Source organism: Protopterus annectens, chromosome 8.part0 (assembly GCF_019279795.1).
Source record: "Protopterus annectens isolate FY-2018-M chromosome 8.part0, PAN1.0, whole genome shotgun sequence".
Lineage (NCBI taxonomy): Eukaryota > Metazoa > Chordata > Ceratodontiformes > Protopteridae > Protopterus > Protopterus annectens.
This window is the reverse complement of record NC_056741.1, coordinates 1,098,751,087-1,098,777,393: the sequence shown is the minus strand read 5'-3', so window position 1 is coordinate 1,098,777,393 and position 26,307 is coordinate 1,098,751,087. Positions and strand designations below refer to the sequence as shown.

The 26,307-nt window shown below is 41.9% G+C and overlaps 1 protein-coding gene across 43 annotated transcripts in view; it reads left to right on the top strand.

Annotated features, from left to right (window-relative positions):
* LOC122809254 (titin-like) overlaps positions 1-26,307 on the top strand; it is a 3,339,665-nt gene that overhangs the window by 2,447,914 nt on the left and 865,444 nt on the right. For all 43 annotated transcript variants that reach the window (XM_044080625.1, XM_044080596.1, XM_044080621.1 and 40 more), the window contains one exon: positions 11,775-11,810. In XM_044080625.1, the coding sequence (XP_043936560.1) occupies positions 11,775-11,810 (36 nt within the window). The remainder of the gene's footprint in view (positions 1-11,774; positions 11,811-26,307) is intronic.

Genomic DNA, 26,307 nt, shown 5'->3' with positions numbered 1-26,307 from the left:
ATGGTAAGGGATTTTGAGTTAGCGCTTCTGGTGTTGCGGTTCAGGTAAGTTTGTGTGTGTAAGTGTGTTTGTGAGGGGCTTTAGTGTCTGTGTGTGTGTGAGTTTACCTTGTTTGTATGTCTGTGCGATCTCTTTAGTGTAGGGTGGTTTGTTTGGTTATGGGGGGAGGCTGTGTATATGTTTGTGTGTGTGCTGTATGTATGTAGTACTTTCGCGATTTTGAATTTTGCGCTTTTAAAATGTCGGTAATGTGTGGTTTAGGGATTTTAGTCTCGGTATTGTGAGCTTCGGGATTGTGTAGTTTCGGTATTAAGTAGTGATTCCATATATATATATATATATATATATATATATATATATATATGACAAAGAACTGCAAAGAACAACAACTAAATAACTAACAAACTTCTAGGACCTGGAAGAAGAGAACTGAGCCAAACACGTGTTGAGTGCTTTTGTTCTTTAATAAATATAAGAACATCATCAGAAAATACAAGGAATGAAATAAAGCCTTGCTGTGCTTCTCTTTTAAAACAACAGCAGCCAATAAGCATCATGTATAAGCAGTGTAGCAAAATAAAACAGTACAGTCACCAATGATAAACAGATGTGTAATGTAGTAGGTGGAGTTCACCTGTACCATCACAAAGCACATTTAATATTCATGTTTTCATTAATTCCTGGGGAATCTTCAGCATTCAGAAGCAGCTGCCATTTCATTTCTTGCACTTCACTGTCACCTAGAAAGGAATCAAGTTATTCCAGTACAAAAAACTTAAAAGTTTGAAATCCGTTACAAAGTGAACTGTGTTTATCTAATGCATTCCTTTGATCATTGTATGATTGCTGCTAAATACTCTTTTATCCGGTCTGATAATTTCCTGTACATTTTACCAACGTAAAAGAACTAACGTCTCACAAATACCAGCATAAACCACATTACTACTTTGGCAATCTTAGTATCTGCGGAAAAGCACTTTAACATTACAGTGCTTGAAAAAATATTCTGTTCCTGTTCAAATGTGTTTACATGTGAACACACCCACTACAAGAGAGTATACTTTGGGCCTTGTTTCTATTTCCAGTCTTTAATCAGAAATGGTTTATCATTCTTTTCAAAAGAGCTGTGAAGAGTTCTGTGTTTTTCTTTAAAAAAAAAAAAAAAAATCTTGGGCTGTTGCCCAGAGCTGAAGCAAGTTCTCTGCAGCTGATAACAATGTCCCAGATGTTCATCGTGTTACACTGCTGCAGTCATTACACTTGGGTTATCCTACCATCAGGCGGTCCCTCAGTCGGCCTGAGTTCCAAAGTTTTGGTCCAGCGTCAGTTGCTGTCTCTTCTTCCCTGCATCAGTGTGACAGGGGTATAAAAGATGCAGCCAATGCCATTTTCTTCAGTCTTCCTTGCCGTGCAGTGCCTGAAGCAAAAGCAGTTTGCAAGTGCCGGTCGGCCAGCTCCTGAGATTTTCTTTCCGAATCCAGAACTGAAGTCTTCTACAAAGCTAAGTACCCCGTTGGGGAAACTTTTTCTTTCCTCAGACCGATGTCAGTAAAAGTTAATAACTGTATTTCTTGTGGGAAGCAAATACCTCATAAGGATTTCCATTCCTATTGTATCCCATGCCTGGGCCCAGACCATGACGTCAGAGTGCACTGTTAAATGTCTGTTTGATTTTGCCCGACATTATTTTGGCAGAAAATTCAATTACACCATGCCGTCGGAACTTCCGACGACCGGAATACACAAAAAGCGCAAATACAAAGACAGGCATCCGAGGCCCAAAACTGACGACGAAGCCTCTTCTAGGCCAGTCGCCGGTTCTCCGGTTTTCAGCGAGGTGCCTTCGCAGCCCCTGACGACCACGTCTTTAGAACCACAGGCTGCCTCTGACTCCCACGTGGAGATGGCTGGCCCTTCCGACGCACCAAATTTACAGCCTACTAACCTTTCAGAGGGATCCGGAGTAGCTGAACAACCCGCAGCTTCAGAGGGTGTTTTCAGACCTACTCAGTTAACCATTAAATCTTCTGCTAAGTCTAAAACTACTTTAAGAACAAAGAAACACATTCAACATTCACCAGGACAGGCCTTCATGCCTAAGAAATAAATGCTGAAAATGGCCGAAGACTTAATCACTCTGATCAGGGGGTCCCATCCCCCTCCTGATAAAAGGCCTAGACAGGATGCAGACTATGACTCATCCGATCAGGTATCCGTCAGGTATCCATCTCTTTAGATTCATCCTCAGACCTAGGATACTCTTTACCCCCTTATGAGGATTCTGATGCTGAGGAATCAATTCCTTCAGCCTCTCCACCAGAGGACTACTCCTTTGGGGAAACCTTACATACCATGAGAGAGCATTTCCATTGGGAGGGCCAGGATTATTCAGAATCCAAGAAAAGGCTCAGAGATTTCCTTTTATTACCTCAACACAGACCCCTTGCTATTCCACCAGTGTTAGATATTGTGGATGATGTGTATACTGAATCGAGTTTAAATCCTGACTCTCTACCTCCTGCTCCAGTTAAGCCAGGCATATACTACAGAGTCCCTGACTCTCTCAAATTTCTTTATAAAAGCCCTGTTACTGACCTTGAAACTATTTCTCAGGGCCCCAAAGGGGTAAAGGCCTCTTCAGCAAAACATCCAGTCCTTTCTGACAGAGATTCCAGAGCATTAGACAGATGGGGGAAGAAAGTATATACATCTGCAACTTTAGCAATGCCAGTTTCACATGCTAAAATATCAGCAATATTTCATGTCTCAGTTGAAACAAAAAATGCTTCCAAATTCAGATCCTCCTAATTATAAGGAAATGCAGGAGTTATTCCATGCAGCTGAACAAGTGGGAAAACATACTTTGCAATGTGGTTTTGATTCATTAGAGGCCTCCTGTAGAGCAGCAGTTACAGGATCTGTCATTAGAAGACATGCTTGGTTTAAAGAAGAGATGTTACCATATCATGTTAAAGCAAAATTATTGGATGCACCTTTGCAGCAGGATGTTTTATTTGGAGTTAAGGCAGAAGAGGTATTAAAGAAAATGGAGGATAAGGCAAAATCTATGCAAACGGTGAAGGATTTCTTGCAGGTTCAGCCTTCTCGATTTAGCAGAAATTGTCCAACAAAAAATTGGTCCTTTCCAGTTACAGACAGACCTCAAAAGAGCAGATACAGACGTCCAAGAGGTAGAGGTCAACCACAAGGTCCTTACAGGCCTCAACAGTGGGGTGCATCAACCCAGAAAGAAGGGGAATACAGGCCTCAACCTTATAAAAAACAGCCCCAATGACTTCCCACTACAGCTGCCAAACAGTTCTCTCTTGGCAGTCCCCTTGGGAGGAAATCTGGCACTTTTCTGTCACAATTGGCATATGATCACCAAAGCCAAATGGGTTTTCAACATTGTATCTCAAGGTTACAGGTTCCACTTTCACACTCTGCCAAGGTTAAAAGGAATGCCAAATCTGCCACCAAATCAATGGGCAGAGGCTCAAAGACAAATTACAGCACTCATGGACATGAGAGCTATTCAAAAGGTACCAACACAGGAGCAAGGACAAGGATTTTACTCAAGACTCTTTCTGGTTCCCAGAAAGGACAAAGCCTGGAGGCCCATTCTGGATCTTTCTTCTCTAAACACTTACCTGGATGTTCCAAAATTCAAAATGTTGACACTACAGCATCTTCTTCCCATGCTGGGCAAGAAAGCTTGGCTCGTGACTTTGGACCTCAAGGAGGCATACCTGCATGTCCCTATCAGACAAAACTGCAGAATGTACCTCAGATTCATAGTTGGTTCAATGCACTACCAATTCTTTGCACTGCCCTTTGGCTTATCTACTGCGCCCAGGGTCTTCACAAAGTGCCTGGTACCAGTAATTGCATTTTGCAGACAAAAAGGAATTCAAATTTATCCATACCTGGACGACTGCCTGATTCAAGCAGAGAGCAAGGACATTCTTCTAAAGCATCTGGCGTTTGTAAAAAAGTTATTAAGTTGCCTAAGGTACACAGTAAATGAAAAGAAGTCAAAACTAGTGCCCTCACAAGAGATAATATTCCTGGGTGCCAGCTTGAATACAATGGCCCAGATGGCTTATCTCACGCCAGACAAGCAAGGACAACTGACTCAATATTTTCAATTAATGGCAACAAAGAAGCAACTCCCTGCAAGAAAGATTCTGCAGGCCTTGGGTTACATGGCATCTTGCATACTACTAATTCCATATGCCAGACTGCATATGAGGAAACTACAATGGTACCTAAAGTGTGTCTGGTCTCAACACTGTCACAGTTTGGAAACAGTAATACCACTAATTCCTTGCCTTCAACAGGAGTTTCGATGGTGGGCTTAAGCATGTCACCTCAACAAGGGACAGCCTTTCACTCAACCCACAGCCAGGCAAACACTGACAACAGATACATCGGATTACGCCTGTGGAGCACACATGGCAGGAAAATGTATTCAGGGCAAGTGGCCCGCAGAACAAAGGCATCTTCACATCAATCAAAAAGAGATGCTAGCCCTACAAAATGCCCTTATAGTTTTCAAGGACCTTCTGCATCCAGGACAACTACAAGACAGACAACACCACAGTTATGTGGTACATAAACAAGCAAGGGGGCACTCATTCCTACCCCCTCTGCAGACAAGCCATGACCTTGTGGAACACAGCTCTAACCTAGCAAGTTCATCTGCAAGCACAATTCCTGCCAGGAGAGAAAAACACACTGGCAGACGACTTAAGCAGAAACATCATGGATCCGCACGAGTCGAAATTACAACCACAAATATTCAGAATGATAACACAAAAATGGTGGAGCCCGGACATAGATCTGTTTGCATCCCCAATGAACTGCCAGCTACAGAAATTCTGCACAAGGACTTAACACCCACAAGCATGGAAAGTGGATGCCCTCTCATTCAGCTGGAAAAACCTACAAGTATATGCTTTCCCACCACTACCTCTCCTTCCAAACGTACTCATAAAAACCAGGCAAGAAAAGCCAAAGATGATCCTGATTGCCCCAGACTGGCCACACCAGCACTGGTACCCAACTTAAAGAACTTAGCACAAGGTCCACCCTGGATTTTGCCTCAAATCCCACATAATTTGACTCAGCACAACAATCCGATACTTCACAGCCAGCTAAAGACTTTAAACCTGGCTGCATGGCAGATTCCTTAGTCAAGCAAGCAATGCCTCTCTCCAAAGCTGTTATGGATGTCATTCTGGAGGCCAGAAGGCCTAGCACCAGGAAAGCCTATTCGGATAAATGGAAGAGATTCTGTGCCTGGAACCAGGCTCACAGCCTTGACCCTCTTGTTCCAAACATTCCTCAGATACTACAATATTTAACTGAGATGCTGGACAAAGGCCTCCTTTTCATCCATCAAGATCCACACCTCTGCCGTCTCTGCTCATTACAACATGGACCCACCTATTTTTTCTAATCCTTTGCTAAAACAGTACCTCAGAGGGGCTAAAAACATAAGACCGCCCCGTAGAGCACCAACTCCAACTTGGGACCTCAACTTTGTGTTGGAAAAATTAACTTTACCTCCTTTTGAACCAGCTAACTCAGCAGATTTAAAATAAGTCTCTTGGAAAACTGCTCTGCTCCTGGAAATAACCTCAGCACGAAAGGTTTCAGAATTACAGGCACTAATGGCAGTGGAACCTTTCATCATTTTCCACCAAGACAGGGTGTCTTGAAGAACACACCCTACTTTTATGCCAAAGGTTGTATCAAGTGTGGCTCTGTACCAGACTATTCACTTGCCAACTTTTTATCCAAATCCACAGAATAAAGGGGAGAGACTTCTACATTCCTTGGACATACACAGGCAGTTACGCTTCTACTTGGACAAAACAAAAGCTTTCAGAAAAACTGAGCAATTGTTTGTAGCATATGCTGCAGGAGCACAGGGAAAACCATTTCAAAACAGACCATTTCAAAATGGATAGGACACTGTATACGTTTCTGCTATACACACCATGGGAAAACTGTACCTAACAGCATTAGGTTTCATTCCACCAGGGCAATAGCCACTTCAGCTGCCTACCTCAGAGGAGTACCTACCAAGGACATTTTGGAAACAGCAACTTGGAGTTCTGTACATACCTTCACCAAGCATTACCATCTGCCTCTTTACTCTAAATCCAGAGCTGGTTTTGCCACTGCAGTGCTGCAGGGCCTTATAGCCACCCTTAATGCCTTATAGAACCAGCCACCCTACCTGAGCTTTGGGATTCTACCCAAGTGTAATGACTGCAGCAGTGTAACACAATGAACATAGTACAGTTTTGTACCTACCATAAATGTAGATGTTCGAGTGTATACACTGCTGCAGTCCAGGTTACCCTCCCTCCATCCCCTCTTACTTGCTGGTACGTACCCAAGTCTTCTACCCTTTGCTACCTATGGGGAGTATTTGCTGGTAACTGAAGGTTTTTGATTGCTTTTTTTTAACAGTTTGCATTGCCTACCTTTTTGGGGCCACCTGACATCTGGGGCAAGAAAAACTAAAGAAAATGGCGTCAGCTCATCTTTTATACCCCTGTCGCACTAACGTCAGGGAAGAAGCGACAGCAACCGAAGCCGGACCTAGACTTTGGAACTCAGGCCAACTGGGGAACCGCCTGATGGCAGGATAACCCAAATGTAATGAATGCAGCAGTGTATACACTCGATCATCTGCATCTATGGTAGGTACAAAACTGTACTTTTTTGGAAATAACATTTCTAAAAGAAAACATGTCTACACTAATTGTCAATGGAATGCTAAGCGCACAGTCATTGTTGGAGTCCCTTAATTGTTTAGGTTCAAAGCCAAATCTAAGGATAGGTCTGAATCTAAATATCAGCAGAAATGTTCTCCACAAGCTGTCTTGGATAGTTTCTCTGTATAAATAACTCCTTAAGAAAATTACACTCTTGCAGGAAAATATTGTCATTACTTATTAAGCAAGAAAGCCTAATAAACTGCCCCGTAATAATGTTTGCTTTCATAAAATATGGGTGCTGACTAGTGAAATCTTAAAAAAATATTTCTCTAAATATTCTTATGGAACGCATTCAATTCCAGTGAGTCAGGAACTGGGCAGTAGAACCATACCTTGAAATAATAAAACTAAGAAAATCAATGCTGTCATAGTTTGAATAAATGAATGTAGTTCACTTCTGGTCCCCTGCCAAGTTAAAAAAAAATATCATCACTATATTGACGATACATTTTTGTTTTGTCAAAACGAGGCAAATGAACCAAATTGTGTATTTCCCATGCACTTAAAACTACCTTAGCATATGCAGGGGCCATTTTTGACTCCATGGCAACTCCTTTTGTCTGCTGATAGGCTTTCCCATTAAAATGGAAGAAATTGTTGCACAGAACCGTGGACACAAGTCTACATATTATCTATTTTAGCACTAGAGAATGTAGTATGTTCTGTCAAAAAAAGGTGAATCGATGGTATACCTTCTTTGTGTGGAATGTTAGTATATAAAGATTCAATATTCAGTTCAAGTCTATGGTGTCCAGCAAGAATAGTTGATGGAGAAATGCCAAGAATCACGTAGTTAAAATGGAGTAGCTTGCACAACAGGATTCAGCACTGAGTCAATCTACTCAGCAATCTTTTCCGTTTTAGTTTTTCTATTAGACACAGTGTGTCTAAAGGGATGGTTAACAGCATCCTTGAGCATTTTAGATATGCCTGATAACTTGCCTAGGCTGGGGTTAAGAAGATGCATAAAATGATAATCTTCAAGAGAAAGGCAGTTATTGTGTTCCAGATCAAGGTATAAGCAATCATTCTCTTCATCTTCAAACTGTTTATTAATAAAGTCAAGATCTGCCAGTCTGTAGAATTCGTTGTTAATCAAGATAGTCTCAGTCTTAGAAATATTCTCATCCTGTTCCGTAAGCACAATCCCTGTCCCCTTGTCTGCTTTCATAATGCGTAAACTTTTATCAAGGCTGAGTTCCTGCAAAGCTTTAAACTCAATGGTGGTCAAATTAAATCACTTATGATGTTTGTTGTTATTAAGTAGTGCACACAAGTCATGGTCACATACTTAAAAAAAATTCTGCAGTGTGTTATTAAGTGCAGGGTTATGAATACTTTTCCTTCTAAGAGAATGTAGATCAAAGGTGTTAAAGGGTTCATCTGTATCATTATCAAGAAGGACTTTAAGATTCAATTTTCTCAAATACAGTCCAAAGTCTAAAAGCAAGTTTGGGAGATCAGCCCTTTGTGATGGTATAAATGTAAAGCATCTGTTTAGGATTTGCAAGTACTCATCTCTAAAACATCTGTCATTAAGACTGAATGTTGTAGAATTAATTTCTGCCAAAGCACTCTGTACTGGTTGGTCATTCATCTTCTCCGATTGCTCCTGGTATTCATGGTTCGTGCGTGAGACTGTCCTCTCCCTCGGGAGTGACTCTGTTATCTTAGTACCCTGTTCAAAGGGCCCCTGTGGTTTGGGGACAAAAAAAGGTTTTGTTGAACATTAGGAAAGCCAGCAGCTGTTTCTGATACCTCCGTAACATTGGGGAGAGGAAGAAGGGTGATCATTATTATCCAATGGTACAAACTCGTGTGTGTGTACGTGCGTGTGCATACATGCATACGTGTGTGCGTTTGTATGTATGTTTATATATATATATATATATATATATATATATATATGTGTGTGTGTGTGTGTATGTGTGGGGGCCTACTTTGATTCACTGAAAACTCATTTCACTGAATTTCAGTTCACCCTAAAAAAATCGCTGAAAGCACAAATCACTGAAGACTCATTTTACTGAATCACATTTCACTGAATGCAAGTACTGTTGGGCAAATAAAACATATGTGCCCTTTTCCCCACTGTAGTGCTATCCTGGAGTTAGTATGTAGTTGGGGGGCACAGCCCTCCACATTGGGAGGTTTGAGGGCGTAGTCCCCCCTCCTTAGTTAGCTTTCATATTTATGAATCTCATTTCACTGAAAGCTACCAATATAAAACCAAATGTAGGTGGGGGGCTATGCCCCCACACCCACCAATGTGGGGGGCTGGGACCTCCACATCCCCCTAGCTATATATACTAACTTCAGGATTACACTACAGTGGGAAAAAGGCATATAAGTTTTATTTACTGAACAGTACTTACATTCAGTGAAATGTGATTCAGTGAAATAAGTTTTCAAGGATTTGAGCTTTCAGCAATTTGGTGTGAGTGTTTTGAAATTCAGTGAATGAGTTTTCAGTGAATCAAAGTATACCATATATATGTATGTATATATTAGCGCTGTCACCTCACAGCAAGAGGTTCTCTAATTCGATTTTCGACTAGAGTGCCTTCTGTGCAGAGTCTGCATGTCCTCCCTGCATTCATGTGGATTTCCTCTGGGTGTTCCGGTTTCCTCCCGCATTCAGAGATATGCATCTGGAGAGTTTCTCCCCGGGCCTCCGCTGAAAATTGGCTACATTCCAAGTCAGACTTTCTCAGTTAAATAAATAAATATATATGTATGGATATGTGTGTGTGTGTGTGTGTGTGTGTGTGTATGTGCATATATATGTATATGTGTGTATATATATATATATATATATATATATATATATATATATATATATATATACATACACACACACATTTATCACATTTATGCATTTATGTGTAGTTATGAAATAAAAACAAAACAAATGAGGATACTGGTTACTAATGGTAGGTATTGGATCTTATATTTAAAAAAAAAAAACACTCGAACAAAGTACCAAGACCACCACAGCGATAAACAAAAATAATGTAATAAAATAATGTTGTGTCTTTCGGCTTTTCACGGTTAGGGGTCGCCACAGCGGAACTCCGGTCCGCTAATGATTGGCAGTAGATTTTTATGTGCCGAGTTGCCGGCCCTGACACACAACCTTCAACGAAGGTACGCCCATTCACGCATGTCTCCACACAGAAGATGCTGTAGCTGAGAATCGAACAGGACAGCATCTTACTGTGAGGCGACAATGCTACTGCAGCACCACCACCGCAGTGTCACTTTAAAATAATAAAATGTAAATACAAGGTGAGCATTTTCGGATATGAACCCTTTTTCAAGACAAAAAACTTTAAAATTTCATGGTTGCTTAAAAGCTATGAGCCATTCACATAAGGGATGTAAATAAATTATAGCATTCATTAAAACATCATCGGTTCGACTGAGAAATCTGCAAGCAGTCATGATGATAACATATTAACGTATTGTGCTATCATCATTGGGTAACAGAGAAGTTAAATGACCAATGAACAACTGATACAATGATATCCAATCAACAGCACTACATGCAGTCAAAAGCCAATCTAAGAGTAGAACACACCCCCAGATAAGCACGAACCACCCATCCATTCGATACAAAACAAAGACTCAACAAGACAAAAATCAGTCCAAGAAAAAGGATCCACCTGCATAAGGAAATACAGATCAATGAAAGATGTGTATGTCAAACAAAACCCTTTGAGATGCAGATGGATTCTTTCTTTTGGATTGGGTTTTGTTTTATTGATGATAGAACATATGTGACATTTACATGTGTGTTTGTGCATATGTGCCTATGTATGTGCGTGTGTGTGTAAGTAATATATACATATATAATGTATACCTGTTTATGTAGATATATGTATGTGTGTGTGTATGTATGTGTGTGTGTATATATATATATATATATATATATATATATATATGTATATGTGTGTGTGTGTGTGTGTGTGTGTATATATATATATATATATATTTATCAGAAGATCAGAGTTTCAAAATTTCGAATCTGATATGGTCGACACCATATGATAGAAGTATTGAAACTTCAAATCTTTTAACGGAGATCTCTGTACAGCGTGGAAAGGGAAGATTTCTCTTTTCTGCACTGTAATGCAATGTCAGAGTTGGTATATTTAAGTAGCGGGGGGGTGCAGGGGGGCAAGAGCTTAGAGCATTTAAATAGTTTGTTTTTGTAGGTTGTTGTGTTTTATTACATTTTCGATGTTTCAAGACTTCGATTATATGGTGTCGACCATATCAGATTCGAAGTTTTGAAACTTCGATAATGTAATATAGATGTATATATTTATAGATGTATATATTTATATATATATATATATATATATATATATATATATATATATATACACACACACACACAGATACATACACACACACAGTTATAAATATATAGATATTTACGTGTGTGTGTGTATATATATATATATGTATGTGTATATATATATATATATATATATATATATATATATATATATATATATATACATACCAACAGGTATAGACCATTGTGAAGTGTAGGTGAACTTCAGTATTATCTCGTTTTGCAGAAGTTACTTCTTACTTCGATGTTTAAGCATTCTCTTGGTCTCAGCCTGGGCTAATTGTGGTAAATGTTGTCATGGTGTGCATTGTTAGACTTCATCCATCCCACACACACACATAAGAGCTTTATAGAAAAGTAGTTGAATTGTGAGAAGAAAGAATGATTTTCTCAGTTATAGCTCCACAAGGTGTATCCCTTCATATTTTAACTGATACAGTACTAAGTGTAATTCAGTAGTTTATCTTCTTAATAATGGATCCTGACTGCTTAAAAGGCCCCACGTGATCTTGGCACGGACTGCTTACAGTTAGTTTTATCTGAATTGGTGGGAGAGACTGATTTGTAAAGTCACCCTTATTGTAATATTCACTAACTATTCTTTATTTCTTTTGTAGAAACTGTGGCCGCCAAAGTTGGAAAACTACAGAAAGGTACAGTGATACTATAATATTGCAAAATGTGATGTAAGTAGTGAAGTATTTATCTTTGCAAAATAATTTGTAATTTAAGTTTTTGTTCCCTTTGATCAGAATTGTACTACATGGATAAATTTGTCTGGGAGTCTTTTGCATTGAAATTTTTTTTTCCCCAGACAACTATGATGGTATTGCTGTTGCCTGCACTGTGCTTGCAGAAACTCAGAAACATTAACTACTGATTTATTTATTTATTTTTTTGTAATACTGTGCCCTAGATTAAATTCTGTAGGATTTTGTAAGGTAGTTTGTAGAATGAAAGGAGCTTATGTAATATGATGATGATCATCATCATCATCATCCTCCTCCTCCTCCTCCTCCTCATCCTCCTTTTTCCCATTTTTTACATGGGGTAGGGGTTGTTGTGTCAACTATTACCACCTGTCTCGATTCAGTGTCACACTCAGCAATCCTGCCTGGCTGTCACAGGGTTTCTGTCAGACAGGCCATGCAACTGTTTGCTGGGTGTTCTCATTTCCTCTTGCTTTCTTCCTGTCTCCCTGAAATCATCTTCACCAGATCAACTTCAGCTTTCCTACGTATAACAGCATTGGGCTTTAAAAATGAGGTACCTGCTGAAGCAAAACCCAGTTTAAGTTCTATCTTGGTAGAGTTGAAGTCTGTGAGTTGAATATATGAACTGATAATGCACAGATGTAAGTGTGCACACACTCGCACACATGCACGCACACACACGCGTACGCGCACACACACACACACACACACACTCACAGTTTTTCTCATTTGCCCAGAGCAGGGCTCAAGCTTAGGGGAGTGATGGTCTTAAGCTTCTAGCGTCTATATTATTAAATTAAAGTACTCATCCCTTGCTGTCTCTCTAAGATATTCACTGATCACCATTAGTTAATTTTTGTATTTTGCTCAAATTCCAGTCCTGAAGGTCAGTTTCAAAATGAGATTTGATTGATATGTATATATTGAGGTGTCTGCCACAGACAAAAGGTGTCTAAAATGAATGTTGTACTATAAACAAAAGCCTGAATTTGTGTTTAACCTAAAAAAGAGTTCACTGTTTTAAGAATGTGAACGCTGAGTTTAGAGATTAAGAAGCCTGAAATATTTGTTTCATGTTTAACCTAATACAGTTTCTCTTGCTGTAAGAATGTAAATACTGAACTCATAGATGGAAAGGTATGTATCCTCACGTAAGCATTATCACAAGCTATATGTTATGACCAGGTCTTAATGATTTACAGAAATATGGAATCCTATTTACATTTTTATTTTGCATTACATTATTTTTGATTTACTACATGTATATATCCATTATGTTTTATCGGCCTAATTATGTAAATTAAAAGGAGGAATTTTTTTTTTTTTAAATCATCACAGCAGACCTGTGCAGAACCGTAGGGTCTTGGTGACAAGAAGGAATGTTAAGGTGTAAGCTATTTTATGTTAGCCATCTGCTTGAGGGATGTAGACTGAAAATTATATCGTGTGCTCATAGACACTTATTTCTTCTGCCTGCAACACATTTGGCATTTAAAAAGACTGACAAATCTCCCAAAAAGTTGCCTCCCAAGCACTTAAAATGTATGCATTATTGTCAGCTGTTCCCGCTATTAAATATATTCTTTTGCAAGCTATGTAAATGTTTGATGCACTGATTTGGACATTTGTAGACATTAGGACCTCAATAGTAACAGTGTACCCAAGTGATAGAGTGCAATGAGCATGCCTGGTACACCCATCTGCTGTATCATGTCAGTTTTATTTTCCTTTATGATTTTTAAGTATAATTTAGAGAAAATAATATCAATGTCAATATGCATTATACTATATTAGTTGTTTAAAAAAAATTATTTTAATATTGCAAAGAATGCTGCTGTAATAATGTCACTATTAAACTCTAGCATATAATGTCTGTCTGTATAAACAAGGAGACCATTTCAAACAGCAGTATTGATACAAAGTATGTAGTTATTTTATGTTTGTTATGTTTTATTGCGTAAAACTACCATGCAGTGTGGTTTATGGTGTATGTAAAATCACAGTAATTTGATTTCTAACATAAATAAGACCTGCTGGAGAGACAGATATGTAGAGATTGCCATTCCTCTGGAACAGGCTACCAGTTCACATCAAACAAAGCCCCTCTGTGACCCTGTTTAAACGTAGCCTGGATGACTGGATAGGAGTCTCTAAATCCTACAGGGGATTTCACCTATGACCCTCCTAGAAAAGGGCAGTCATTGCTAACTAAGGTCTTGAGTTTTGGCAAGATCCTTTATATTGGGTTTCTCTAGTATTGTATTTGGGTACACATGGCTAGGCTTTTAAAGACCTTCGGCTCAAGTAGCCCAGTAACCAGTTATGAACCTGTGAACCTATCTGTGTGTTGCAGTACAGACTTCTACACAGCTTGACAGACCATGAACAGTGGCAAGGCCACACTCAAGCTAGACTGACGAACAGAACAATGATCTGGATTTAGCTTATTGGATACAGCTTTTAAAGATGGGTGTTAGTTTATTAACCATAAATATATAGAAATTGGGACTGTCTGAAGCCTAAGGCTAATCTCCAAACTTTCAGCTGACTAATAAATTGATATCGTATAACTGGCACTGCAGTTCCTCAGTTTTTCATGTTTGTACTAACTAAATTTCTGAGTTTCTCTACAAATTAGATGTTCTTCGTGTTTCACTGTTGCAGTCATTACATTTGGGGTAATCTGCTGGCAGGTTGCCCTCAGTCGGCCTGATTAACAAAGTCTTGGGTCCTGCGTTGGTTGCTTTCCCTTCTTCCATGACGTCAGGTCATCAGGGGTATAAAACATGCAGCCAACGCCATTACATCAGTCTTACTGCGTGGTGCCCGAAGCAGAAGCAGTTCGCAAGTGCCGGTCGGCCGACTCCCAAAATTTTCATTTTCGAGTTTCAGAACCGAAGTCTTCAACTAAAAAGCTAAGTACCCCATTGGGGAAACTTTTTCTTGCTCCTTATCAATGTCAGTAAAAGTTAATAATTGCATTACTTGTGAGAAGCAAATACCTCATAAGGGTTTTCATTTGTACTGTATTCCTTGCCTAGGCCCTGACCACATTGTGCCTTGCTGTCGGTTTTGTGCTAAATTTAATCAATGCACTATTAAAACGTCTGTATATTTTTGCTTCTAAATATTTTGTCTTATGATTTAATTATCCAGAGATGTCGGTTAGCAATCCGACTACCGAAATTCCTAAAGACGCAAAGAAAAAGACAGAGACAGACCGTTGAGGTCCAAAACTGACGACGCTTCTCCTAAGCCAGTCGCCAGTTTGCCGGTACCCAGTGAGGCACTTTCGCAGCCCCTGATACCCGCTACTTCTGATTCGCAGGCCTCTACTGAGACCCATTCGGAGTCCGGTATGCCGCGAGAGGCTTCACTTATGGAACCTGCAGACATCTCTACCTTAGATGGGTCTGGAGCCGCTGTGCGGGCACCGGCTTCTGAGAGTGTTTTCAGGCCTGTAGATTTGTATATTAGACCGACACCATCTTCAAAACTAAGGCCAAAATCAAAATCTATGTCTAAAAAACTGACGCCTGGGCCACATGTGCAGGCCCCTGTGCCTAAAAAACAGATTATCAAAATGGCTGAAGATTTAATTACACTGATCAGGGGTAGCCAACCCCCCCCCCCCCTTCTAAGAGACCTAGGCAAGACATTGATTATGAATCTTCTGAACAGGATTCTATTTCTTCTGACTCTTCTAATGAACAGGATTTGTCTATACAAACTTATGAGGACTCTGATGCAGAAGATTCCATTCCTTCTGCTTCTCCCCCTGAGGATTTTTCTTTTGGGGAAACTTTACATACTTTAAGGGAACATTTCCACTGGGAAAGTCAGGATTTCTCTGAATCTAAGAAGTGACTTAGGGATTTTCTTCTTCCTCCTCAGCATAGGCCTTTGGCTATACCTCCTGTTTTAGACATTGTTGATGTTTTTTCAGAATCTAGTATGGCTCCTGATTCTCTGCCTCCGGCTCCTTGTAGGCCAGACAGATACTACAGGGTCCCTGACTCCCACAAATTCCTTTTCAAAAATCCTATTGCAGATCCTGAAACCATTTCTCAGGGTCCCAAGGGCATTAAGGCCTGTACTGCTAAAAAATCCTACCCCTTCTGATAGAGATTCCAGGGCGCTGCATAGATGTTGGCTTTAAATTGTCAATTTCATATGTTTAAATATCAACAGCATATCATGGGACTGCTTAAACAGAAAGTTATGTTAATTTCTGACTGTGTGGAAAATAAAGATTTACAGGATTTATTTCACTCAGCTGAACAAGTTGGAAAACATACTTTGCAATGTGTTTTTTATTCTTTGGAGACCTCTTGCAGGGCTGCTGTAACTGGGTCTGCGTTAAGAAGGCATGCTTGGCTCAAAGAGCAAACTTTGCATGATCATAGGTTCATAGATTAGTACTTAGCTAACTGCCCTTGCGAGCCATTTTAAGCCTAGCCAACTGTCCCTTGTGAGACTCAAACCCTGCACCTTGTCTTTGCAAGGCAAGCACCTTGACCATTAAGCCACCCTCCCAACCCATGTTAAAGCAAAATTGTTGGATGCTCCTTTACAACAGGACCGTCTCTTTGGTAATAAGGCTGAAGAAGTTTTAAAAAAGATGGAAGATAAAGCTAAATCTATGCAAACTGTGAAATATTTCTTACAAGTGCAACCTCCAAGATTTAGTAGGCACTGGCCTATTAAGAACTGGTCCTTTCCAGTTCCATCAAGAGCCACTCAAGTCAAACCCAGACATTCCAAAGGCTCCAAGTTTCAGTCACAAGGGACTTTTAGAACAAAACAATGGGTGCCTCCTCCTCCAAATCTGGAAACAACAAGGCACCTCCCTATGGTAAGCAGTCTCAATGACTTTCCTTTGCACTTACCAAGCACTTACCTTTTGGCTGCCCCTTTGGGAGGAAAACTGGCACTTCATGCAAGAAACTGGCAACTTATAACCCAGAACAAATGGGTTTTAAATATAGTATCCCAGGAATACAGATTTCATTTCCACACGTTGTCAATCCCAAACGGATGGCCAGACCTGCCCCCATATCAGTGGGCAGAGGCCCAGAAACAAATACTGTCCCTCGTGAACATGGGGGCTATTCAACCGGTTCCAGAAGAGGAAAAGGGACAAGGTTTTCTTTCAAGACTTTTCCTGGTACCCAGAAAAGACAAATCATGGTGTCTAATACTGGACTTATCTACTCTAAACACATTTCTGGAGATTCCAAAATTCAAGATGCTGACTCTTCAACAGTTACTTCTATGCTAGGCAAAGACGCCTGGTTGGTAACTCTAGACTTAAAAGAGGCTTACCTGAATGTCTCAATCAGGGAATCTTGCAGAAGATACCTCCGCTTCCAAGCAGGCTACTTGCATTACCAGATGTTCTTCGTGTTTCACTGTTGCAGTCATTACATTTGGGTAATATGGTGGCAGGTTGCCCTCAGTTAGCCTGAATTCCAAGGTCTTGGGTCCTGCGTCGGTTGCTGTCTTCTCTTCCATGACGTCAGGTCGTCAGAGGTATAAAACATGCAGCCGATGCCACTTTCTTTAGTCTTTTTTGCTGTGCGGTGCCCAAAGCAGAAGCATTTCGCAAGTGCCGGTCAGCCGACTACTGAAATATTCACAATGTCCTTCAAGAATGCAACTGCAGTCATAACATATGGGTTGTCCTGCCTCAGGCAGCCCTCGGTCGGCCGGATTCCAAAGTCTGGGTCCGACGTCGGCTGATGTCGCATTTCTCTCCGACGTCAGAGCGGCTGGAGTACATAAGCATCAGCCAACGCCATTTTCTTCAGTCTTTCTTGCCGCTGTGCAGCAGAAGCGGTTCGCAAGTGCCGGTCGGTCAGCTCCTGTATTCTTCGATTCAAGTCATCAAAAGCTAAGTACCCGCTGGGGACCTTTTCTTGCCTCAGCCGATGTCAGAAATTACTGAAAAGTTAACAATTGTCTTTCTTGTGGTAAACAAATACCTCATAAGGATTTCCACTCTTACTGTCTTCCTTGCCTTGGCCCAGACCACGACGTCTCAGCCTGTGTAGCCTGTGCTCGCTTCAACAAGCGCACTCTCAGGCGCCGGGCGGAGTTCGCTGAAGATTTTTTCGGCGAAAAATTTGCTTATACAATGCCGTCGGAACTTCCGACATCGCAAACTCCCAAGAAACGTAAAGACCGGGACCGACATCCTCGGTCCGCGTCTACCACCGACTCCATGCCAAAACCTACCGCGAGTGCTCCGGTTCCCCCTGAGACGGTTATTCCACTGCTCCAAACCGAAGACACCGCATTACCGACGACTCCGATTCCGGATATCACTCCGACGCCAGTTATTGATTTTCCTCCGATTACCGAAACCGAGGAAATGCCCGAGACCATTGCTGTAGATAAGGTCACTCCTGCACGTGGAGCTGCCAGGCCTCCTATGGCCATGTCTATTAAGGCCTACACTAGGGCTAAGGCAGCCAGCAAGACCAAGCATCTTACTGCTAAAGCCTTACCTCAGCCTACTCCAGAGACACAATTATGACTATGGCTGCTGACTTAATTTCTATGATTAGAGGTTCACAGGCCCATCCTGAGAGAGGATCCCAGCTTCCTTCTGATAAAAGGCCCCGGGTTGAATCCTCTGACCCTATTCCTTCAGATGAAGATTCTGAGGACTCTGTCCACTCTGATGGCCAGGAAGAGCTCTTCCAGACCTATGAGGACTCGGATGCAGAGGATTCCATCCCCTCAGCCTCCCCTCCTGAGGATATTTCTTTTGGGGAAGTTCTGCATACCATGAGCGAACATTTCAAGTGGCAAGGCCAGGAATATTCTGATTCCAGAAAGCGCCTTCGAACTTTCCTTAAAAAGCCCCAGCACAGGCCCTTAGCTATTCCTCCTGTGCTTGATGTTTTGAATGATTTATATTCTGACTCTAGTGTTACTCCTGATTCTCTTCCTCCTGCTCCAGCTAAGCCGGACAGGTATTACAGGGTCCCAGAAACACATTCCCATTTATTCAGGGCCCATACTGCTGATTTGGAAACTATTTCTCAGGGACCTAAAGGTGTTTCAGCTTCCACCTCTAAAAATCCTTTGCCCTCCAACAGGGAAGCTAGGTCATTAGAGAGATGGGGTAAAAAGGTTTACACCTCCACTACTTTATCTATGAGAGCTTTGAATTGCCTTTTTCATATGTTACAATATCAGGATTTCCTGTTAGAAGATTTACAGAAAACATTGGCCTCTCCTGATCCTTTAGACAGGAAATCTTTGCAGGAAGCTGTACATAACTCTCAGCAAGTAAGCAATCACTTCCTGCAGTGTGGATATGATGCACTGGAAGCTTCATGTAGGGCAGCTATGACAGGCGCAGTCATTCGTAGACATGCATGGTTAAAAGATCAACCTCTACCAGATGATCTAAAGGCAAAACTTCTGGATGCACCTTTGGAAAAGAACAAGCTTTTTGGTGCTAATGCTAAGGATGTGTTAAAGTCCATCGAGGAAAAAGCAAAATCAGTTCAGACGGTGAAAGATTTCCTCCAGGTTCAACCCCCCAGATTCAGTAGGAATTGGCCTTCAAAAAACTGGTCCTTTCCTAATCCTGAAAAATTTCAAAGGGGTAAAAACAGACGTGGCCGAGGAAGAGGACAATACAGAGATCCTTACAGGGGACGACAGTGGCAGCCAGCAAACCAAAGAAGTGACACAGGGGTTTCACCTGCCCCACAGCCACAGTCTCAATGACTTTCCTCTACTTCCGCCTACCAGGGAACAAATAGAAGCTCCCTTGGGCGGGAAATTATCTTTATTTGCAGACAATTGGCACAGATTGACAAAGGACAAATAGATTTTGGACATTATAGACCGAGGTTACAGGTTCCATTTTCATACCTTACCAAGAAAACAAGGCATGCCAAACCTACCACAAAACCAGAGGGCAGAGGCTATCAAGCAAATCTCTCTGCTGACTCGGATGAAAGCAATAGAAAGAGTTCCAAAACTAGAACAAGGCCAGGGGTTTTACTCAAGACTATTCCTTGTTCCAAGAAAAGAATCTCAATGGAGACCAATACTGGATTTGTCCGCATTAAACACCTTTCTCATAGTACCAAAGTTCAAAATGCTGACTCTACAGCAACTCCTTCCCATGCTGGGCAAGGGGTCTTCGCTGATTACTCTGGACCTCAAGGAGGCATACCTGCATGTCCCTATCAGACACAGCTGCAGAAGATACCTCAGATTTCTTGCAGGGCCAGAGCATTATCAATTCTCAGCATTGCCATTTGGCTTATCTACTGCCCAGAGTATTCACAAAATGCCTGGCTTCAGTAATTGCTCATTGCAGGCTCCAGGGGATCCAAATTTACCCGTACCTGGACGACTGCCTCATACAAGCGGACTACAAATTGATGTTGACAAAAAACTTGGACTATGTCATACGATTACTTCAAGCTCTGGGATACACAGTCAACTTCCAAAAGTCAAGACTTCAGCCATCCCAGCAAATAATCTTCTTAGGAGCCAAATTGGACACAGCCTCTCAAATGGCTTACCTAACAGAAGACAAGCAAGAGAAGTTAACTCATTATTTCAAAGATTTGGCAAAACTTACCCAGATGACTGCAAGGAGATTCCTACAGGCCCTGGGTTACATGGCATCCTGCATTCTCCTGGTTCCATTAGCAAGACTACACATGAGAAAGCTTCAATGGTACCTAAAAAGCCTATGGTCTCAGCACAGCAACAACTTGGAGACAACCATACCGCTCATTCCATGCCTACAAAAGGAATTCCTATGGTGGGCCTCGGTAAGCCAGGCAAACACAGGTATGTCATTCAAAAACCCACAGATAACACAGACCATGACCACAGACGCCTCAGACCTTGGATGGGGGCACATGGAAGGCAGGTGTATACAAGGACAATGGTCTCCAAAGGAAACACATCTGCATATAAACCAAAAGGAAATGCTGGCAGTAATGCATGCCATCGAGGCCTTTCAACACCAACTTCAGCAAGGCCATTTACTGATACGGACAGACAACACCACTGTGATGTGGTATATAAACAAGCAAGGGGGCACCCATTCTTACCCCTTTGCAGACTGACAATGCATCTTTGGGAAAAATCACTGAGCCTAAACATTCAGTTACAATCCCAGTTTGTTCCAGGCAAAGACAATGTGCTGGCAGACAGCCTAAGCAGGAATTTCACAGATCCACACGAGTGGAGGTTACATCCGAAGATCTTCACACAGCTCACTTCGACATGGGGCAGGCCAGAAGTAGACCTATTTGCCTCTCACCTCAACCATCATCTAAAAAATTCTGCTCAAGGACATACCATCCACAAGCTTGGAAAATAGATGCTCTCTCATTCAACTGGAACTTCCTAAAAATCTATGCATTCCCACCTCTGCCACTAATGACCTCAGTATTACTAAAGATCAAAGCAGAGAGACCCAAGGGGATCCTAATAGCTCCGGACTGGCCAAGACAACACTGGTATCCACTACTACGGAGCATATGTCACACCAAGAAGTGGGTCCTTCCCCAATGGCCTCTACTTTTGACTCAACACAACTTCAAAACAGTGCATCCAAACCTTCAGACACTGCAACTAACAGCCTGGGAGATCCCATGAATAACCTCAACCTATCTCTCTCCAAGGAAGTTCAGCGGATACTAACAGAGGCTCGAAGACCATCCACCAGAAAGGTTTACTTAGCAAAATGGAAGAGATTCAGCATTTGGAATACCAGCAAGGGACATGATGCATCATTATTGAACATCCCACTCATCCTGGAATATTTGGCAGATATGCTAAAGAATGGACTCTCATATTCTTCCATAAAGATACATGCATCAGCTATTTCAGCTAGATATAACACTGATCCGCCTGTCTTTTCACATCCTTTGCTAAGGCAATTCCTCAGGGGAATCAAGAACATTAAGCCACCAAGAAAGGCTCCAGTGCCAGCCTGGGACCTCAATTTTGTCCTAGAAAAACTGACTGTACCTCCATTTGAGCCAGCAGCTTCAGTTGACTTGCAATTTCTCTCATGGAAGACAGCTTTCCTGTTGGCAATTACCTCAGCAAGAAGGGTTTCGGAACTACAGGCCCTAATGGCAATACCACCGTTCATAATTTTTCACAGAGACAGGGTTTCATTAAGGACCAACCCTACTTTTATGCCAAAGGTGGTATCTAGGGTTTCTTTAAATCAAGCTATTCATCTGCCTGCTTTCTTCCCCAATCCTGAGAATAAGGGGGAAAGACTGTTACATACCTTGGACATTCACAGACAACTTCGATACTACATGGACAACACTAAGACCAGTAGGAAGTCTGATCAACTTTTTGTAGCTTAGGCCCCTGCAGTCCAAGGAAAAGCAATTTCAAAACAGACTATTTCAAAATGGATTGGACATTGCATCAGATTCTGTTATTCCTTTCATGGAAAGCCTGTTCCAGCCAATGTCAGACCACATTCCACCAGAGCTACAGCCACCTCTACAGCATTCTTAAGAGGGGTGCCTACTAAGGACATTCTAGAAGCTGCTACATGGAGCTCCGTGCATACATTCTCCAAACACTACAATCTCCCTCTATACTCCAGATCCAGAGCAGGCTTTGCTTCGGCAGTCCTGCAGGGTTTGATTGCCATACCATCTTTTTCCTAGAGCATTCCTCCTCCCCCAGCTAAGCTATGGTATTCTACCCATATGTTACGACTGCAGTTGCATTCTTGAAGGACATAGTACAGTTTTGTACCTACCATAAATGTAGATATCCGATAGATATGCAACTGCAGTCGGATTTTCCCTCCCTCCATACCCCTCTATGCCTAGGGTCCACTCCTATCCCTGTTTCTCTTAGCTGGGGATATCTGTTATGGTGTATCTGTTTATTGCTCATTTATTTGTCTGGAATCCTGTTTTTGTCTTCCAATTTGATTACTGCCTTCCTTGGAGGGCACCTGGCATCTGGGGCAAGGAACACTGAAGAAAATGGCTTCGGCTGATGCTTATGTACTCCAGCCGCTCTGACGTCGGAGAGAAATGCGACATCAGCCGACGTCGGACCCAGACTTTGGAATCCGGCCGACCGAGGGCTGCCTGAGGCAGGACAACCCATACGTTATGACTGCAGTTGCATATCTATCGGACATCTACATTTATGGTAGGTACAAAACTGTACTTTTGAGTTTCAGAACCGAAGTCTTCAATAAAGCTAAGTACCCCGTTGGGGAAACTTTTTTCTTGCTTTTTACAGATGTCAGAAAAAGTTAATAATTGTATTACTTGTGGGAAGCAAATACCTCATAAGGATTTCCATTTATACTGTATTCCTTGCCTAGGCCCTGACCACAACGTGCCTGGCTGTTGGTTTTGTGCTAGATTTAACCAACACACTATTAAGCGTTGGTACATTTGTGCATCTAAGTATTTTGGCAATAGATTTAACTACCCAGAGATGTCGTCGGATAGCAATCCGACTACCGGAGTACATAAAAAACGCAAAGAGAATGACAGAGAAAGGCAGTTGAGATCCAAAACTGAAGACTAAGCTTCTCCTAAGCCAGTCGCCAATTCACCGGTACTCAGTGAGACACTTTCGCAGTCAGTGATACCCGCTACCTTCAAGTCGCAGGCCTCTACTGACACACATGTGGAGTCAAGCATGCTGCAAGATACTCAAGGTATTGGACCGACGGATGTATCTCCCTCAGATGGGTCTGGAGCTGCTGAGCAGGCACCGGCTTCTGAGGGTGTATTCAGACCTCAACATTTTTACATCAAACCGATGAAAGCTGCAAAACCAAAGGCAAAGACACCTTCTAAAGCTAAAAAAACGACGCCTGAGCCACGTGCACAGGCCTCTATGCCTAAAAAACAGATGATCAAAATGGCTGAAGACCTTATTACCTTGATCAGGGGTACCTATCCCCCATAAGAGGCCTAGGCAAGACACTGACTATGAATCTTCAGATCAGGTTTCTATTTCTTCTGATTCCTCTTCTGATCAAGAATTATCTTTACCTCCCTATGAGGATTCTGATGAGTCTATTCCATCTGCATCTCCTCCTGAGGATTATTCATTTGGAGAAACCTTGCATACTTCGAGGGAGCTTTTTCACTGGGAGAGTCAAGACTTCTCAGAATCAAAAAAGGGGCTCAGGGATTTCCTCATTCTCCCTCAGCACAAGCCTTTAGCCATTCCCCCTGTGTTAGACATTGTGGATGATGTTTTTTCAGAGTCAAGCCTGACCCCTGACTCTCTACCTCCGGCTCCCAGTAAGCCTGACAGGTATTAGAGGGTCCCTGACTCTCATAAATTTTTATTTAGAAACCCTGCTGCTGATCCTGAAACTATTTCACAGGGTCCTAAGGGAGTTAAGGCCTCAACAGCAAAAAACCCTACCCCCTCCGACAGAGATTCCAGGGTGCTGGACAGATGGGAAAAAAAGGTTTATACATCTGCAACCTTGGCAATCAGGGCCTTAAACTGTCAATTTCATATGCTTAAGTGCCAACAACATGTTATGGGATTGCTGAAACAGAAAATGATGTTGATTTCAGAATGTGCAGAAAGTAAGGAATTGCAGGAATTGTTGCATGCAGCTGAACAAGTTGGAAAGCATACATTGCAATGTGGTTTTGATTTTTTAGAGGCCTCCTGCAGGGCCGCAGTTACTGGATCTGTGATTAGGAGGCATGCCTGGTTAAAGGAACAAAATTTGCCTGATCATGTTAAAGCTAAATTACTAGATGCACCTTTACCGCATGATTCTCTGTTTGGTATTAAGGCAGAAGAGGTTTTAAAGAAAATGGAAGACAAAGCTAAGTGTATGCAAACTGTTAAAGATTTTTTATAAGTGCAGCCACCTAGATTCAGTAGACACTGGCCTACAAAAAATTGGTCCTTTCCTGTGTCAGACAGAGAACAAAGGGGCAAATCAGGCGCCCTAAGGGTTCCAAGCTCAAGACTCATACAGGTCAAAGCAATGGGGCGCATCCACCTCCAAATCTGGGGGAGATAAAGCGCAAACCTACAGAAAGCAATCCCAATGACTTCCCTCTGCCTACACCAAGCACTTATCTTTTGGCAGCACCCATAGGGGAAAAATTAGCACTTTTTGCTCAAAATTGGCAGTTAATAACCCAGCACAAGTGGGTAATTAACATTGTATCACAGGGATACAGATTCCATTTCCACACTCTGCCAATGACAAATGGTTGGCCAGACCTGCCAAAAAAACAATGGGCAGAGGCACAGAAATAGGTTATGTCCCTCATGGATATGGGGGCCATTCAGATAGTATTAGAACAGGAAAAAGGACAAGGTTTTTACTCAAGACTGTACTTGGTACCCAGAAAGTTCAAGGCCTGGCGGCCAATACTGGATTTATCGATTTTAAACACATACCTGGATATTCCAAAATTCAAAATGCTCACTTTGCAACAGCTTCTGCCCATGCTGGGCAAGAATGCTTGGCTGGTGACTTTAGACTTAAAGGAGGCATACCTGCATGTCCCAGTAAGACAGTCGTGCAGAAGATACCTCAGATTCAAGGCTGGCTTAATGCATTACCAATTCTCTGCACTGCCCTTTGGCTTATCTACTGCACCCAGGGTCTTTACAAAGTGTCTGGCATCAGTAATTGCGTTTTGCAGACAAAGAAGTATTCGAATATATCCTTACTTGGACGACTGTCTCATTCAAGCAGAGAGCAAGGACAGTCTTCTGTGACACCTGGCGTTTGTGAAAAGGCTTCTAGCATGCCTAGGGTACACAATAAATGAAAAGAAATCACAACTGGTACCCTCTCAAAAGATAACATTCCTGGGTGCAAGCTTGCATACAACTGCCTAGATGGCTTACCTCACGCCAGACAAACAAAGGCAACTGACTCCTTACTTCAAACTGATGGCAGCAAAGACCCAGTCTTCTGCAAGACAAATTCTGCAGGCTCTGGGCTTCATGGCATCCTGCATTCTACTAATTCCATATGTAAGACTGCATATGAGGAAACTTCTGTGGTACCTAAAAAGTTTATGGAGTCAGTGCATTCACACAGTCTGGAAACAATGATTCCTCTTATACCCTGCCTGCAATAGGAGTGTCTATGGTGGGAAAAGGCCTGTCACCAAAACATGGGATGACCCTTCACTCTACCCCCTGCCAGCCAAACATTAATACCAGACGCATCAGATTATGCCTTGGGGGCCCACATGGAAGGAAGATGCATTCAGGGCATATGGGCACCAAATCAAGTGCATCTACACATCAACCAGAAAGAGATGCTAGCCGTTCAAAATGCCCTAACAGCATTCAAGGACTTACTTCATCCAGGACAACTACTGATAAAGACGGACAACACCACAGTCATGTGGTATATAAACAAGCAAGGGGGCACACACTCATACCCCCC